This window comes from Filicampus tigris, chromosome 4 (genome assembly GCF_054856515.1).
Source record: "Filicampus tigris isolate MCC_2025a chromosome 4, RoL_Ftig_1.0, whole genome shotgun sequence".
NCBI classification, from domain to species: domain Eukaryota; kingdom Metazoa; phylum Chordata; class Actinopteri; order Syngnathiformes; family Syngnathidae; genus Filicampus; species Filicampus tigris.
In genome coordinates, this window is record NC_141220.1 from 10,278,466 (window position 1) to 10,297,179 (window position 18,714).

At 40.8% G+C, this 18,714-nt stretch overlaps 1 protein-coding gene across 2 annotated transcripts in view; it reads right to left on the reverse strand.

Annotated features, from left to right (window-relative positions):
• Positions 1-1,341: 1,341 nt before the first annotated feature.
• LOC147148434 (SITS-binding protein) overlaps positions 1,342-18,714 on the reverse strand; it is a 29,532-nt gene continuing 12,159 nt past the window's right edge. For both annotated transcript variants that reach the window (XM_086029556.1, XM_086029555.1), the window contains 8 exons: positions 16,842-17,049; positions 15,548-15,698; positions 12,400-12,597; positions 12,022-12,290; positions 11,812-11,948; positions 9,865-9,986; positions 5,242-5,421; positions 1,342-5,167 (listed from right to left, as the gene is read on the reverse strand). In XM_086029556.1, coding sequence (XP_085885682.1) covers positions 4,994-5,167; positions 5,242-5,421; positions 9,865-9,986; positions 11,812-11,948; positions 12,022-12,290; positions 12,400-12,597; positions 15,548-15,698; positions 16,842-17,049 — 1,439 coding nt within the window. In that variant the 3' untranslated portion in view covers positions 1,342-4,993. The remainder of the gene's footprint in view (positions 5,168-5,241; positions 5,422-9,864; positions 9,987-11,811; positions 11,949-12,021; positions 12,291-12,399; positions 12,598-15,547; positions 15,699-16,841; positions 17,050-18,714) is intronic.

Below are 18,714 nucleotides of genomic sequence, written 5' to 3' on the forward strand. Positions count from 1 at the left end.
TGAAGAACACATTGTCATTGCAATCCAAACACAAGAGAGAAGTCAGACAGATCCTTGCAAACCGAATAGTTTCCTTTAGAGTAAGAACTCCAATTGTATACTTAATTGTCAAGCTGCAAAAGTCATTCACTCAAGAGCAGACACTGAAACTTAAAGCCTTGACTTGCACTTTCTAAAAGTAGACTTTGACAGAGATCTGCAACCTGCACATCACCATCTTAATTCATGTACTGCTTTTGCTCCCTCTGTTTTTCCAGCACTGTTGGACAATGATGGGAATACTCTATGCCTAATTACGGTATGTTGAATATTAATTGAAAATAAAAATAATTGAAATGTTATTTTATGGTTGTTGTCTGGAAGAAACAATGTGCACGTCTTTTAATATTTTGGGATTATACGCAGCAAGATGATTTATTGTGCAGTACATACAATGAGGTTGGACACATAAGTATCATGCAAGGATATTGAGGCAAGTGCACAATTTGTCCCATTTTCATCAGCTGACATGGAGCTGCTTTCCCACATCTTAACTAGATTTAAAAAAGCGCCTTCTGAATGTGAGCGATTAAAGCCAGGGTGTAAATGGAGACCGTGAGCTTGTTTGTTGGCACTGAGGGACCACGCATGACTCCAGCCAGCTGCACCTGTCTTAAAGTGGGAGAGGAGCGAGGCCCCAGGGGAGACGGGAGCCAAGACCGCAGGGTAAGGACGAGGGGCTCAGTGGAGATTGGGCTGAATGTGACTACCATAAGCGAATCCTTCCCACTTAAAGCTCCCTTAACTATCAATAACCTTTATTTGGATTGCAAGGAATTTGTGAAGACGTAGTAATTTACTAGTAAGTCTTCAGCAATCTCTCATGTGTGATGTAGGTACATGAGGAAAGAAAAAAAAAAAAGTGTTCCTAATATTTAAAAACATACCGGTGCAGCAAGCAATAGATACAGGTTATGCGCTCAACCACTTCATTAGGCTTTGCAATGACCAACTAGTAGTGTAGAAATGCACGCATCATACTTAGATATGTTTCTAAATAAGGTCACCCCCCCCCCCAAAAAAAAGAAAAAAAATTGAAACAGGTGTCAGTATGATGAAGTTCTTACACCAATGCAAACTATAACCACATAAACATATTGTATGTGTCGAATAAAGTAACAGTAATAAAGTTGTAGCTCCTAAATGGTGATGGGTGAATGCCGTATTTTTTCAAACCCTCTTAAAGTACAGTTGATAGTCTACTTTTCCTATGTTTTATTTCAAATCCATGGCGGTGGGGTATAAAGGCAAAATCATAAAAACTCCACCATGTTCCATAAATGTCAACTGTCAGACTCGAGGTAGTAAGAAAATGTAAACTTTATTTGCAAATTAGTCATTCTTGATTCTCTGATTTACAGAAGAGAAAAAAAACATTTGTAATGGCACAGTCATCGTAATATGTACATTTCTGATACTGTAATAATCCAGGCACTCGTGTTGTCCAGATTAAATTCAGGCACAGTCCGCTCAGTCGTTAGAGCGAATAACAAAGCATTTCCTGCAGTTTCTACTTCAACATACCACAGCATTTCTGCAACGCATTACGATTGGGAACTGTACAGCTCCGCCGGTGAATGGCTCGGGTGGGAAAATCACAGTTTGTCCATTGTACATTCATTTTTAGGTTCGATTAAGACATCAATGTGTTGCACTAAGACATTTGGTGATTGGATAGACTTCAGTAGACCTGAGTGTTGATACAGTAAACGGGGTCAGTTATAGAAAATGTAGGGTAAAGCATTCAGTCCGTCTGTATCTCCACATCACTTAAATAAAAGCCAAAGGAATACTGTCGAGTAAGTAGTGTAAAGCATTGTCTCGTTGTGCAAGGTGATTACTTCTGTAAATTTGAATATGATTGCAAATGAAGAAGGATATCGAAATTTCTTGATAACGTATAACATAGCCAGAGTATTTAGCCCAGGAGACATATGAAAATGAAACCGTTTACTGTACTGAAGAAATGGATGTGACGTCAAGGTTAGTCCAGCACAGTGTGGTAAAATTCAACACAATTAGCAAGAAAGCCTAGCGAAATCCTGTTATTATTGTTGTTGTTTCAATTGCCCTGGATAACAGACAAATCAATGAGGAGGACGCTACATGACTACATGACTGATCTATACACAGCCTTACTAATGCTTTGCCGACCCCATTTACATCCCACAGGAAGGCAGTGTATAAATATAATGCTCCACAGTACAACAGCAATGACTACGGCCAGGATGGGGGGAGAAAAACAAGTGAATATGGCCAAAGACAATAACTAACACACTAACTGGCAGTGAGATAAGCTCAGTGCTGCTGGACGAAACGTATTTTGCCATGCAAACATTTCTTTTTTCTTTAAATTCCCCCACCGTACAATTCCTATGACAGACCTGCACAATATTGTGATCTATGGTCTAGCTCAGGGGTGTCAAACATGCAGAATAGCGACCCTCAAGGACCGGAGTTGCCTACAATAGGGTCTAGTTAGGCTTTACAATGATAAAAATTCTCACTTTTGATACTCTGACACTGGAAGAGAGTTCATATAGTGGATATACAATATTGGAAAAAGTCTACACACCCTTGTTTGAATACCAGTTTTTTGTGATAGAAAAAAAAATGAGACCAAGATAAATCCTTTTTCCTTTTTTCCACCATTAACGTGAAATACAACCTGTACAACTCAATTTTAAAAAAGCAATCATTCCAGGAGGGTCTGTAAAAATAATCAAGTGAAATAATGTGGTTGAAAAAGTGTGCACACCCTCTAATTGGAATTGGCTGTGTTCAGAATAAAGAAATCGCATTCACACGCATGCTGAATGGGAATCTGCACACAACTGCAAACTATTTAAATAGCCTCTGATTAACCCCAAATACATTTGATCTGTTCTAGTAGACTTTGCCTGACAAATGTCCCAAACATGTGCGTGAATGTGTTATGGTCCGATGAAACCAAGTCAGAACTTTTTGGCCATAATTCCAAAAATATGTTTGGTGCAAACACAATGGTGTTCCTTGCCAAAAGAACACCAGACCTATAGTGAAGCATGGTTGGCAGCATCATGAACAGGTTTTGGGGCCTTGGTCAAGGTGGAAAAAAATATGTCCAGTTCAAAATAGCAAAAATATGTCCAGTTCAAAATAGCAATCAGTGTTAGCGCTAAACTTTCAGACTTCTGCTAGAAAGCAAAACATATGAACAATGTCAGCAAAAACCCGACGAGAACAGCTGAAATTTATAGTGGTGGCACGTGTGTGCTCTCATTTAACAATAGTTTGAATGTGATTGTTTAAGTCTGAACATTGCCATATACCATTTATAAGAGACTGTGCGCATTTTTGCTACCACATTATCCAAGTTGTTTACCTTTACTTTCACCTCTCACAAAGATTCTTAAAATTTTTCAGTTGACTGTACTGGTTATAGGGGACAATACTGATGTAAAAAGTTTTGAAATGATTTATCTTGGTCTCCTACTTTTATATGACAAAAAAACCCAACTGGCATTTGAACAGGGGTGTGTAGACTTTTCATATCTATCACCAACAATATATTTATTATCGTTGTTGTACTTTGCACTGTACTGTATCATACGAGGGGCATGACAAGACTTCCTTTATTGCCATTCAGTCTATTATAGACAGCAGAATGAAATTTCTGTGCAGATGGAGCGATCTAGAAAAAAAATGTACTTGTTTAAGTGTATCGGACTTTCAAGTAAAAAATCCATTCTCAAGACTCTACCAAAGATTAAACTGTACAATAAATCCAAATAGCAGTGATGTGCACCTGTATAAACTTACCAAAATAGTATCTCTCAGTATGATACAGCTAAGTTCTACACGTCCATAAAACAAAACCACAATAAATTGAGCACTATTTTGTTTTTCATGGCAGACCTTTTGATAGATCTCATTCAAATGTGGACATGTACAGCAGAGGTTGCTTGTTTTATGCATTTCTGTATGATTTCCTTCCCACCACTGTGATGTTGTTGAGGGCAATTTTGGACAAAATGGACAACAAAGAAAATTTGTAAGACGACTATTAAAAGCCCTCGCAGCAAGTTAGTAACAGATTCAAATGAAGCGGAGATATTACAATATTAGTGCCTTGGCCTCAGGGTCATGTGGCCTACAGTACTTACAAGGACATTCAGGTGTCAACAGGTCAAAAGAGTAGTACATTGATTTAGCATATATATATATATATTTCTATCCATCCAATATCATATCAATACCGCTTCATCCTCACTAGGGTTGCAACATATATACATATACTTTGTATTAAAATTAAAGAAATTAAGTGCTAAGGGGATATACTGTACTCTGGCGTGTCTGTTGATTCTGAAAAACAGTGACAATTTGTGGGTGAAGTACATTCATTCCAACATCAGCCCTGTGGCCCAAGAAGTTCAAGTAAAATCCTTCTTTCAAAATGTGTGAGCAAGGATTGTGTCCTCAAAAAGCTTTCGTGAGCTAAAGTTCCCTCAATAAAGCCCATTCCAACATTCATTTCATTTCATTTGGTCTTCTTGAGAGATTCAGATTCATATTAAGCAACAAGGGGCTAGCTTTGCTCCTCCTGATCAAGAGAGGCAGCAGCAGCTAATAACTTCATAGACTGTAGAGAGGCAAAAATAAAGTGTGTGAACACACACATTTCGCCAGAACTTACATACAAAGAAGCAGAACAAAAAACAAACAACAAAAAAAACAAAATCAGCCAAGAGGTAAAACTGATTAACGTTCGTTAAAAAAAGGAAGAAAAATACAACCAAAGGAAAACAAAATTAGAAATCATGTAAAGTGCAAGTAGAAAGATATATTTTGACAAGTTGTCTCAATTCATAGCATTGAGGCTGGGTCAGTGGTCTCTTGTGGAAAAAGTGCAAGTTTAAAACAGCACGAGTGTCAAAAACGATAGAAGACAGTAACAGGATGAGTCACGTGCAACTCATCTTCGCCGTAAGAAAACACCCACCGCCTCCAAGGGCACAGGGTAGTCCTGTAGGAACGTCCCTCCATCGAAAACCTGAGCGTTTTGGCTGTCCTGCCACTGGAAGCCACCGTCAGGTAAGTAAATGTCCCTCCTCACTGCCCCCTTCTCCACCACTGGTGCTACCAGAACCTGCAACGTGCACAAAAAAAAAAAGTTCAAATGTCTGGATTCACCCACTGTACGAGATTGTGAGGGAAGGTTACCTCGTCTCCAATAAGGAACTGGTCGTCAATGGTGAAGGTCACCGGATCCCCTGGACAGAGCCACCACATGGGCCGATAGATGGGGTTTCCTGTCTCCTGCCACTCCTCAGCATACTTCTCTATGAGTGGCACCACATCCCTCTGGTGCTTTGTTATGTATATCCGAGTTAAGTTTAGCACCTGGGTTGCAGAAGAAGAGCACAGGATACAACATTAATATGGAAGCGTGCACACGTTGCGCAACAAAAACGCACACCTCAAAATCAGTATGTTTTTGGAGATGGCTAATCTAAATTGTGTTTTTTTTTCTATTAGAGCAATTCTAGCGTATCAATCACTTAGACTACATACCAGTAAAACTGTAGCACTCTCTTGTATTTGATTTTAAACCGATACTTTTCTACAAACAACACTGCAGTACAAAGCACAGGCAACACAAATCATTTTGGTTTCATTATAAACCTTTGCCACTTAAATACACTTCTAAATGATATGAGCAGAAAGGCTAGGGTATGTTTTTCCTGGTCTTGGTCACGTGTTACTAGCCAAAACGTGTGAACCAAAGCCCATGCAGTGATCATTTCTTCTTTTGTTTTTTTTTAGAAACTCACAAAAGTGAGTAGACCCCTCACGTTCTTGTTCATGTCTTTATTGGACAACACTGAAGGAATGGCACTTCACTACAACATGAAGTACCGGTAGTTAGAGTACAGCTTGGTTAACAGTGTACATTTACTGTCCCCTCAAAATAACTCGACACACACGTCTAATCTGCTTGCAACAAAAGTGAGTACACCCTTAAGTGAAAATGTCCAAATTGTGTGCCAATATTTTCTAGCGTCATCATCGTTTCCCCTCCTTGGCATTGAGTTCACCAGAGCCTCCAAGTTTCCAATCCTCTTCCACTCTTCCACAAAGCTGATAGATGTTAGAGACCATGAACTTCTCTGCACCTTTCATTTGACGATGTCCCCCACACATGCTCAATGGGATTTAGGTCTGGAGACATGCTTGGCTAGTCCATCACCTTCACCTTCAGTCTCTTTAGCAAGGCAGTGGTCATCTTGATGGTGTGTTTGGGGTTTTTGTCATGTTGGAATATTGCCCTGCAGCCAATTTTCTTAAGGGAAGAGATCATGCTCTGCTTTAGTGTTGTATGTCACAGTACATTTAGGTATTTATGGTTCTCTCAGTGAGGTTTAGCTCCATGCAGCATCAGACCGTGAAACTCCTCGCACCATGCTTGACTGTAGGCACTGTACTGCTCACCTGGTTGCCATCACACATGCTTGACCCCACCCGAGTCAAATAAGTTTATCTTGGTCTGGTCTCATCAGACCACAGTACATCATCTTTAGAAGAGGCGTCCTTCTGGGATGACAGCCATTCACTTATACGTCCGCCCGTCCATCTGTCCATCCATCCATATTCAGACCGCTTTTCCTACAGAGAGTCACGGGGAGCTGGAGCCTGTTCCAGTTGAAAGGCCGACTGGACCGATTCCCAGTCAGTAACAGAGCACATAGAGAAATCTGTCCTGTTAAACCAGGGTGCGGTCTTGGCCACCGTGCTGCAGCTCAGTGGGTGTTGTCAATCTTCTTCTAGCCTAGGCCATTTTTATGCAAAATAACAATTATTTTGGATGGATAAATGTAGGGTTGGGAAAAAAAATCGACTAACTTGGTTGTTTTGACCACAAAAACTGGTCTGAACAAAGGGGCGGGCCTCTAAACTGTATTTAATCGATAATATATTTGAAAATCTGTACTGTATTTGCAGCACATGGAATCAATGTTTGGCCACTTTGGTGTTTCCGCACGAACATTTGTAGCTGCGGGCACACTCTTCTGGCAACATACAGTATGTTTATGGAGATTAAGACACAAAGGGTTTGTGGTCTCTTTAGACTCAAAAGGGAGAAAAATATGGTTTTATCATGTAAAGCGGAGCTGGAGGAGATTAGAAACTTGAAACCGCGTGACGCTGGGCCAGCGTCTGCGTTGGCGGCTGCTCGTTGCTGCTAAAGTTAACAACATCACAGCTTTAAATTGGAGTTTTTAAGTGAATTAACATTGAACAAACAAAATCTTCGCCACAGTACGCCACATCACTACTTTACAAGGGCCAAGAATTGTCATGACCGCTCGTTGCACGTTACAGCTTCTTTAGCTAACGTAGCTTTGCACAGCTTCCTGTCTGTGTCTCATCACTAAGCGCTGAGCAGTGACGAGTGTGAGTGTAAAGTGATCTGGTGCATGGGGTGTTACTCGATTAATCGATGGAATAATTGATAATCGATTCTAAAATGATTCGTTTGTGACAGCCGTGGATGGTCGACTATGACATACAGGATGGGTCTTGCAGTTAGTGTGTGCTTGTCCCACTGTGGACTGATCTTACTCACCCGCTTTCTTCGTCCATTAATCAACTCCCCTACTATTATCACACACACACGTCACTCGTGCTCGTCATCACTGTGCATCTCTTCCACTTCTACGGCCATTAGTGGCAAGATTGTTGTCTGAGTCAATACAGTATGTATACTGTAGAATGGTATAGAAAAAGGATGTGTATACTGGTCAGTTGCATTTGTTTACTTTTCATATAATTCTATTTGACCACAAACATACAACATTGCTCGATTCTCAATAATTACTTGTACTTATTTAACTTTTGTCCTTTTCAGGTTATTTCAGCGACCATTGTGGGTTTTTCTTTCTTAAACAAAAGAAACAATTTTGTCCATGTGTGAATATGTCACTTCAAGCATCAGTTCACTTCAGTGTTGACTTTGTGGTTTTGACAAGGTTCAAATTGTTCTTCTCTCTCCATCTGGGTAATTTACTTGCACATTCCATTAAGGGTCACATCGTCTACAGTATCCCATGAAAAAAGCAATAGTTGATGCGCTGTTAATAAATAAAATAAAATATGGAGAACATTTGAAGGAATGTGCTGGGTTTGATTAGAGTGTTCTAAATAAGTAGCCAAGTGGTTTATGTTGGTATGATCTTTTACAACAGTTCACTTCCATTGTGACACTATAAGTTGCACAGGATGTGCTAGTCTTAAATTACTATGGAATGCCCACTAAAGAGTAGTGGTCTCCTCAAAGATACCTAGTCTGCCTCACCTCATCTAAACTTTATTAAATGAAAGCAGTGCAGAGGCCAACATGGAAAACACTGACTAGCTTCCCAAAAGGTCTCTTTTTATCTCTGACATTGCAACACAAGTCACAACCAATATAATTTGCTCTCTCAGGAGGAAAATAAATAAGTTGATTGTCGCGCTTGTCAAATACTCATGGAACGTTTAACTAGCAATATAAAGCTATGTACTTTTCCGAGTATTGCCCTTAAATTCATTATCGTTCCTGCTCCGATGGTTCGCCAGAGTGTAAGAGAGCTGTAAATCCAGAACAGACATTATAATTCAGAACAGATGGATCGCAAAACCACAGGTAATGTTAGGAGGGGGCCAGTCCATCACTCCTATTGCGTGCATGCGCCAGGCGGACGACGTGGTGTGGTGTGTCTTCCCTCTCTCGACAAACATTGAATGTTGTCTGTTCAGGATACTTGAACCCGGCTCTACATTGTGAGAAGTCACTGGATTCTCCCAGACTGTAGGGTATGTTTTGATGCCATGCAGCAAACAGCAGGAGGGATCAAGTAGATAAGAACCCTCCTGCAGGGGGCAAAGCCGTGTTTGGATACAGCATCTTCTCGTGGGAACCAACCTGCACAACAATTGGAGAGACTATTGGCTCACTTAACAGCCTAAGCCGTGCTCTCTTTTATTTCCACGAGCAGTCTTCCATTGTTAAAATGAGCGGAGGAAATATTCCACTCCTTTTTAGAACATCTTACAGACTGGGGGTCTGGATAAATGTGTGGATGAATAATTCCGTTTTCACAAGTTTGCTTGCTGACCGCTCTGGAATTCAAATGATATAGTCTCACCTTCCAGCACACAGGAAACTTTGCAACATTACAAAACTTTTTGGAAAGGTAGAGGATGGGTCAAGGAAGAATCCATAACATTTCGATGATGATAATAGTGTTGGAATTAATTTTTTACATTTGCATCCTGATGTAGAGGTTTGAATAAATTCCATCCACAAATCTCTAATGATTTTTTTTCAATGGGATGGGAAAATCTTTCTCTGAATGTTTCCGACTCCTGTTTTGATGTCCATATTTGCTTTGAGCAGAATAACGCTGCCCGCAAGAGTTGTGCCACATAGCAGGAGTCTATGTGGATGCTGCTCTCCTTCCCGGATTGAACATCTTGTTTTTCTTCTTAATACCGCACACTAACCGAGAAAGACTCAATCAACAGCGCCTCTGGTGAGTGAAGCCAAGTCCTGCAGTGCAATCTATTGTGCATTTATTGCTTTAATGCAATGAATCAACAAATAATTCCACAAAATCAAGTGGATTCTTCATGATCAACTGAATAATAACCAGTTTGTTGTAAAAATGTCTCTGCAGGGGGAGGATACCTACAAAGGTGCTGTCCAACTAAGTATCGTTTGGTCCTGTCAGAAGACTGCCAGTATGATATTGTATTTAAGGTTTGTGTATGGTTAATTTAACAGGGAGAAAAAAGGGTATTTACCCGGTCCTCTCCGCAGATCCATGGGGGTGTATGGAAGCTGATTACAGGGAGGAAGGACACAATCTCCAGCCAGCGGATATACAACTCCTCATCTGTGACCATGTCTCCAGATAGAGATCCACCTGTACGAACAAAAGATGCAGGGGCTTTTATCATGTAAAAGCACAATTCATTTGAACAGAACACCCCCGCATTTCACATACATTGTTGGTTTTTACTCTAAATGAAGGCCCCGTAGGGACAAAGTTCAAGTGCGTGTGCTATTAGGAAGCCCTGGAAAGTGCCGTAGTTCCGGCGGTGTCCGGTGAGCTCTCTGTCAATATGAGCCTGTGTTTTAGTACTGAATAGTTAGTTTTTTTCCCACTGCCTTTGTTCGAGTGGATGGGCATCATCATTAGTTAGGTTTCTAAATTCTGGAATGATGGAAAATTGTTTGCTCCTTGTTATTTGCCCATATGCTTTTTCCCACATGTAAGTAATTCCAGTTTTCCTGTCTTTAGCATTTTGTTTCTACCTTAGTTTATTTAATTTTCACTGTCCTAGTTTTGCATCAAACCTTTGTCGACTCGGCTGTTGGCCGGCTAATGGCGTGCTAGCAACAGATGAAAGTCAGTTTTCAAACTTGGATGCTAGACCTGACAGCTTAGTTTAGCGCTGCGTAGGATGAAGCTAGCAACATAGATTAATTTAAAATGGGACCAAAGAGAAAAAATGTCATTTGTTCTGCCGTTGGTCAGGATACGTCGCAGGACCCTGGAGGCTAAAGTAAAAAGGTGAACGTTTCCGTGTGTTGATATGCTGCATCAACATTCCAGTGTATGCTACACTCTTATATGTTCGAATGAGATTGAATATGGCTTTGTAAACACATGATCAAAATAAAGCACAATATACCGTAAAATCCCATGAATAACACACACCTGTGTAGAATTACAGCGCCCCCAAAATCATTCCTATAATGCATTTTTTGTCTCTGTACTTTTGTATAATATGGTCCTTTGCTCATATTCTAGCAGAGTGAAGAATATTAATGAATACAGATTCAAAACTGCTTCTAAATCCAAGTTTAAAACTATGCTCTTTTCACATACCTATGTTTTAGTGGGTAATTTTTTTATTTCTTTACTTTTAAATCTCTTACGTCTGTTTGTAACTACTTTTAAATGTGTGTGAAGTATATTGAGCTATGTTGTGTTTGATTTGCGCTATAAATCAGTGATTATATTTATATTAATTTAACTTATTTTTTTACAACCCCCAAGTACTGCCTAGCTACTGGTACATGTCTAAACAATGTGATATTTTTGTTTCTTATTAAGCTCTGTGTATAATACTCCCCTTCAGTTTGGGATAATTTTTTGGGGAAAAAAAGAAGGTTATTTACTGGATTTTACAGGACGTGCCCTCCATTCTACCATTTTTTATCAAATTTGTTCTCTCATTTGTTGGACTATGATTTTTTTTCCCGCAAAAGTACATTGAGTAACCCATGCGAGTTGATTCAGTCATTCGGTGGCTAATGTGAATAAGAATAGCGAATGTAGACTTTTGGTGTGAGTCTGAGCTCTAGTGGTTAGCATGTCTGTCTCACAGTTCTCAGTCTCAGGGCTTGAATCTTGGCTCAGGCCCTCCTGTGTGAAATTTGCATTTTTATTGCTTTTCTTGATTGTGGTTTCTCACATGCATTTTAAGTTAACTGAAGACTCTCAACAAAGTGTCCACTGTAAATGATTACTTGTCTATATGCCCTATGATTAATTGCAAATGTACAGGGTTTACGCCACCTCCCGCACAAAAGTTAGTTGAGAGTTGTTTCCAGGATTGATGGCTAGATGGAGAGAGTTCCACAGCCTGTAGTGTGGCCACCTTGTACATATCCGCTGAGAATTGTGCCCTTTTTTAATATATATATAAGTCAAACAAGTGACCTATAAAACGCTGTATTACCTACTGCATCAGGAATGAGGAAGTTGTATCCCAGCAGAGTGTGATGTAGCAGAGAGGGAATGATGCCCTTCAGGCCCATTGGGCTCCAGTCAGACAGCAGAGGGGTCATCCTGAGAAACACTGGTTTGTGGCTAGACCTGGGGAACAAACAGGTTATAATAAGCAGAACGGTTATTTAGAAATAGGTCGGAAACAAATCTGACAGTGCACCTTGTCCCCGCTGACATGATGGTGGAGTCTCCAATTCGGGCGGCCACGTCAGCCAGCAGCCTGATATATGTGTCCCCACCAAGAGCCTCGGGTGGCCGCAGGGCCTGCTCCTCAAAGAGATTCCTCTCACCCCCCTCCAGAAGGATATACTCCATTCCCAAATGGGCTTGTATGGCTCCCACTCTGTCCAGGAACCAGCTCACCGCTCCTGGGTTTGTGACATTTAGCTTTACACAGAATTTCCCTCGCCACTGAGTCATCAAGGGGACCTTTAGAATGGAAACGCATTGATGGCTTTATTGTCTACGGTCCTCAAAGAAGATGAGAATAACTGAGAATAAACAGTGTTGACCGTAAACCGCACACGTTTCCTCTCACCAGATGTCCATGAGGCGCCGAGGGGAGACTAAGCCAGAAGGCCTCAGTGCCGTCCATGAGAGACGTATGGAACTGCGTGGTGTCCACGCTCAGGAAAGGGGACAGAGTGACGGAAATGTTAAGAAGCTTCACAAGTGGGAGGTCCCTGCTGGGTCTCTTTGACGCCCCCCTCTTTCTGCTGTTGAGGTAGTCGTGGTCCTAAGGAGAAATGCGAATGTTTAGGAGACAGAAGTACATTTTATGGACAAAAGCATGTATTCCTTTTGTACCTTTGGCAACACATTTCCATAGAGACATGTTTTGGTTGAAGAACTTCAACCCCACCTTTGGGAGTTCCATACCCTAATATCAAACATTGGTGAAGTTTGAAATCTCTTCAGGACGAAAGCGAGAAAAAAAAGTCCCCCAGATGAGAAGAACGTCTTCCCCGAACCGACCAAGCTGTTGTAGCTGCAATTTATTTTCTATTTTCGAATAAAGGTGAGATGTCCCAATATTTTTGTCCAGAAGACTCAGTCCAGCCTCGTTTCACAATATTTCATTAATAATTTCACAAACACACTGCCAACATATTAAAATGTCCACATTCTGATGTTTGGTTCTATAGTCCAATGTCTCCCAGTTTGACTGCAGCTGTGTCAAATGACCTCAAACAGAACCATTTAACACCTAAATTAATCCTTTGGAATGTTCATGTAATGTCAGATACTAATCCTAGATTACCTAATGGTGTGATATAAGAACACAGAAAGTTAAAACCAGGTTGCGAAACAGCAATGTGAAGAAAAGGGACGTTAGAACATACAGTATTATGCAGTAGATTTTTTCTGGCACCCTAACAAATGTACGTACAAATGAATTTCTATTCAAATACTAAACCAATTGCTTTACAGAAAAAGAACTGCACACTTCAGTCATTAAATTCAGAAATGACGCAAAATGATTACATGACCGACATAGTCTCATGCCAACAGTAATATAATGTGTTTCTTTTTTTCTCCATAAAACTGCAATGAAAAAGAACTGACCTGTGACTGATAATTTCAGAATACCAATAAAACTGGAGGGAAATAAAAGGATCATTGTTGCCTGTCTCATTGCTGTAGAATTATTTCCATCATCAACACTGTGTGCTCTGCTCAGACTTTATGATAGGAACAAAACTGGTGTTTTATATCTTCAATGCACCAGAAAAGTATTTTCATGTGGGTAGCAAATTCGTCTCACCAAGATAATGGATTATTCTACTTCTATATTTTCATTCTTTCACACCTCCTGAACTCGCAACGGGCTCACATTCCAAGGTGGCGTGCGTGCGTTTGGGCAGACGCTTGGACTTCAGGGCTTTCATTAACATATTGCTGGCGTGGAGGCGGGTTAGAACCGATGTTGGTAATTCTAAGGACGAGTGCAGGCTGGCGGATCTGTGGGAGGCAAAGCTGTGCCGCCGTGGAAGTGGTCACAACCGACTTTCATTTTCATTTCATTCCCTTTAAATGCAGCACGCTCGTCGGGCACGAGGTTCTCGACATAGCGGAAGCACATCTGCGCCGTGTGGGCAATTGGAGGCTGCTTCCCGCCCCCGATTGTTTGTGTGTTCCCCACAGCTGCAGTTGGATGAGTTTTGAAATAGAGTAGAATGTTTCAGAGGTTTTGATGCTCGCTGTTCGTATTTACGGATGAAATACGTCATGTTAGACCAGCTGTCTACCCTTTGCCCATGTTAGATGTGGTCCGACCAAATTGTCACTGCCAGGCACATTTCCAAGACACTTCTGCTGTGCTGGCCCACCCAGCCTGGCGAAGACCGTGAAACCAAAATGGCGATTGCACAAAGATTCTAGTGCCGATGTGGAAATCAGGATCCATCAGCATTTGTACCAAGGAGCAGATACCCTTTCTTTGAAAATAGAGCCCATTATGTGAAAGACTTGTCTTTTTTGTTCTGAGGTCGTTGCACAGCAGTGAGCTGGGGTGTCAGGATCTCATCGTTACATGAACTTTTTTCCCATCCAATGTTCCTGTTACATTCCCAGTGAGCAGTCTTTACTGATTTTATTTTTTATCTGGTATTGATTTTGATATACTTAAGAGAGGCCCTGCTGATTCTGTTTTTTGGAAATGTCCAAAAACATTCGGAGGAAGAACACTTCATGGACACAATATTCGCTGCCTGCTAAGTATGAATCCAGCATGAATATGATATTGTGGTTGTTGTTTTCGTCAGTGTAGAACTTCACTACATTTTAATGAGAGGCGTTAACAATCTTTTGCTACCCTCATGTATCGTAGGTACTATGGGAACATCAAAAGTACATTGCATTACACTGCAGTAGGACATCCACGAACTACATCCTAAATCATAAATGTACTGTATTAGTGAATGCAATTTGAAAATGAGCATTTTTATCATTTTAAAGGCCACACAAGTATTATTTTGCTGTTGTTGTTTGTTTAGGAAAGTAAAAAAAAAAAAGGTATATAATAATATTTTGTTCTTGAACACTGTATTCTCTTTTTTCACCCCCGCATGATGACTCTTTGGTGAACCAGACTACCCTTATCCGTGTTTCTTAGCAGTCTTTTCTCTGAAAATCTACTTCAAGTAAAATCTTTCATCTCTGCCCGCTGTCCACATTTAAGCCCTTGACCATTGAACCCTTGTCAGCTTCAAAGTGGAAAATAGAGAATATGAAGGTGCTTCTTTCTGTGAATGGTGGGTGGCCCTGTAATTAAGCTCCTCATACTTGAATGACGTGTTTGCAGTGCCGCTTAAGAGATGTACAACAGCAACGTCAGTTTAAGCAGGCAAAACAAATATTGACCATTTAAGGGAAAAAACAAAGTTGTCCAAAAAATATAGAGTTTGATTATCTAAACCACAATTGCTGAGTGGACAGACAGACCAAAACGCATAGAAAGGGTAGTGTAATTTGGGTTTAAAAAATAAGAGATAATAATAGAGATAATAGAGAGATAATAGCAATTTTGAGTAAGATTTACATAGAACTACAAAAAAAAAAGATTTTCCCCTTTCTGCACATTCACAGGTGGGACATGTGCTTGCAATTCAGCCTGACACAGTGAAGATAGAAGCCGGGCTGATCATAAGTTTAGCACTATACTGTATATATTGAAGAGCATGTACCATTTCAGAGAGGAGGTTGGTGGAATGTTCATTAAGGCTGATGATTCCATCCCCTAGCTGGTGTCTTCGAAGCCGATTAGAGAAGGTCCTCAGCTCCCTCTCCACTTTCAGTCCTGAATCCACATTGCTGAGGAGCTTCCAAGATGGTAGCCTGTAAGGAATTATACACAAATTAATCTGCGCAATTTACAGTGCAATTTTTTGATGATGATAAGGATAGTTGACTGAAAAATGAATTAGTCACCGAATGTACTTTATTGCTCCACATTTACTTACAACAATTTTTTTGAACAATGATAATTGTAGTAGAGTTTAGATTTACATGACATGACAGCACATATGCCAAACTCAAGGCTCAGGGGCCAGATGTGGCCTGCCATATCATTTTATGTGGCCCACAAAACCAAATCATGTGCGTCAACTTTCATGATGCTTGCTAAAATTTGTCCCAAAATTTCAAAATGTCATATGCAATAAATAATACCATTGAGGGTTTGCCATCTTTTTATGTTACCTGTTTAAAGTGGAAATCAACTCAAACATATTTTTTTCACGAATATGATCCCTGCAAGCCCACTAGTTGAAACACGGCATTCTGATTGATATTGCGTTTGTGGAATATGAGTTAAGCAGCAAAATCCGACCGTTTTGTCGACTTGAAATGACATCACAACTACTCGTGGCTCAGGTAACGACGAATCACGGCTGAGCTTCAGAAAACAGGTGAGCCATGATTGGTCATTACCTGAGCCCTGTGTAGTTTTGATGTCATTTTCGGTCGACAGAGTGACAAAATGGCCGCCCCCAGAGATGACTAAAAACGGGTGGACTGGTAGTTGTCCATCAATTTACAGTTCTTATCAAATGTATTTGATTACCACCCAGTGAAAGGTTTACATCCCAATTGCCCTAAATTAATAATCACCAAAGTCATATTTCTCATGTTCCTGTATGTAGGAGCTCTTATGGAAATGGAAATTGTAGCTCTAATGCTGAAATAAAAAGAAAGGTGTCCTTAAGGAATACTTCATATAAACCTCCAATTGAAGGCTTTTCATTCAGTTTCTAGAAATGTAATGGAACATTTACATCCTTTTGCATTTCTAACCATTTAAATATTGAATGGTGATTCTTCCTCCATGTCCATTTTTTTTTTAAGAATTATTTGTAATCCAAGTAAATCGAAGATGGAGCAGTCTCATGAAATGGATTGGGTTCGAGTTATGATGGTCCACTCAATCAATCCATTCTATGAGCTCTTTGCGAATGCCTCATCCACCTCCAAAGCACTTACCAAAGCGCCTTCATGTCGGGTATCTCCCTAGTGAGCTGGGAAAGCTGCTTCATTGCTTCTTGGTGTACAGCCTTCACATTGTTGGCTACACAAACAGTGTACTGCAGGGGTAGAAGCGCAATACTCGGCAGTGATTGCAAACAGAACTGTTGTCTGCTGTCCAGCCCCAGCTGCAGAGGGTGGTCAGGAGACACCAGCACTGCAACTCCTGCAAGGTAGAAAACAGGAGAGATCTTAGTTAATTGACTCATACTCTCACATATTTCACCAAGAATTTGATCCTGAAAACAAATGCAAACTCATTTTAAGAAATGCAAGTCAAAATATGACCTCGATGTATAGAACATTGATTGCAAACTCATCCAGTATGAAATGTGCTATTAGGATGAGTGTAACTGAATCCGCTTGTTGACTGTTGGTGAGGTACACTATCGACAGGTTGCCAGTCAATCACAGAGCACAAATAGACATACAACCATTCACACTTACATTCACAACCAATGGGCAGTTTAGAACCACACTGTAAGGCCTGAGCTGAGATTCTAACCCAGGACCGCCAAATTGGACAACAGATGTTGCTGACTGTATATATCGAAAAATATTTATTGAACATCCAATGTCTTTCATACTGAGGGCAACTACTGTACATGGTACAAAGCAAAGCATAAATACAACCCCCAGTCCTGAAAGCGGATGTATGCATTTTTTCACAATATAAACACATTCCAAGGTGTCTTATTAACATGTCTGTGGCATGCTTTCGTCAAAATACCCCAAATATCAAGAATTACAGACATATTAATAATGTCCACAGTGGTCGCTGCTTGCTTATAATAGTGGCAGCAGAGCCCAGAGGGTGGACAATAAAGGGACATATTCTGTACTTAAGTCAGTTGCACACTTTCTGGGCTACAACAACTCTCCTATTGACTTAAATGTGTCACTTATGCACCTTCATGAAATGTATGCACTCTGGGTGGGGCGACCTTGAAATGACGCCATTCCCTGACAAATCCGGTGGTACACCCGTTCCCCCAATGACTTAAATTTTGAGTCACTTCACACCCGCTGATGGCAGGTGATAGTTCTCACCGGCTGACTTGGCTGATTTGTGCTGACCTGCGGAAGGGGCATGTCCATCTATCCATCCATTATTTATACCGCTTATCCTCACAAGGGTCGCGGGCGTGCTGGAGCCTATCCCAGCTATCTTCGGGCAGTAGACGCGGGACACCCTGAATTGGTTGCCAGCCAATCACAGGGCGCACAGAAACAAACAAACATCCGCACTCACAATCACACCTAGGGGCAATTTAGAGAGTCCAATCAACTTACCATGCATGTTTTTGGAATGTGGGAGGAAACTGGAGTACCCGGAGAAAACCCACGCAGGCACGGGGAGAACATACAAACTCCACACAGGTAGGCCGGAGCCGGGATCGAACCCACGACCTCTGGACTGTGAGGCGGACGTGCTAACCGGTCGACCGGAAGGGGCATGTGTCCCTACTAAATTAGAACAAATGGCTGAGTGTCGACATCATATCATTCATTGGTAAAGGATCAGCACCAGTGGACTGTTTTCTTCACCTGTGAGAATTATTTCCACATGCTTATGGGGCTTGGAGTCTAAGCGCCAATGACAAACAACTAGACTCATCATAATAATGGGCTATGAGTTATAGATTTTTTTTGCATTTGATCCCGTGTGCGCCACAAGCGCATTAAGCCGCTTGGCAACATGATCAACTCTCACTCGCTAGGCACTGGCTCATAAACGTTCAATTCTGAGCATGGTATTCTGATTGAATTGTTTGTATTGGATTTATTAAAAAGTTCATGAAAAAACACATTTGTATCAATATCAAGATTT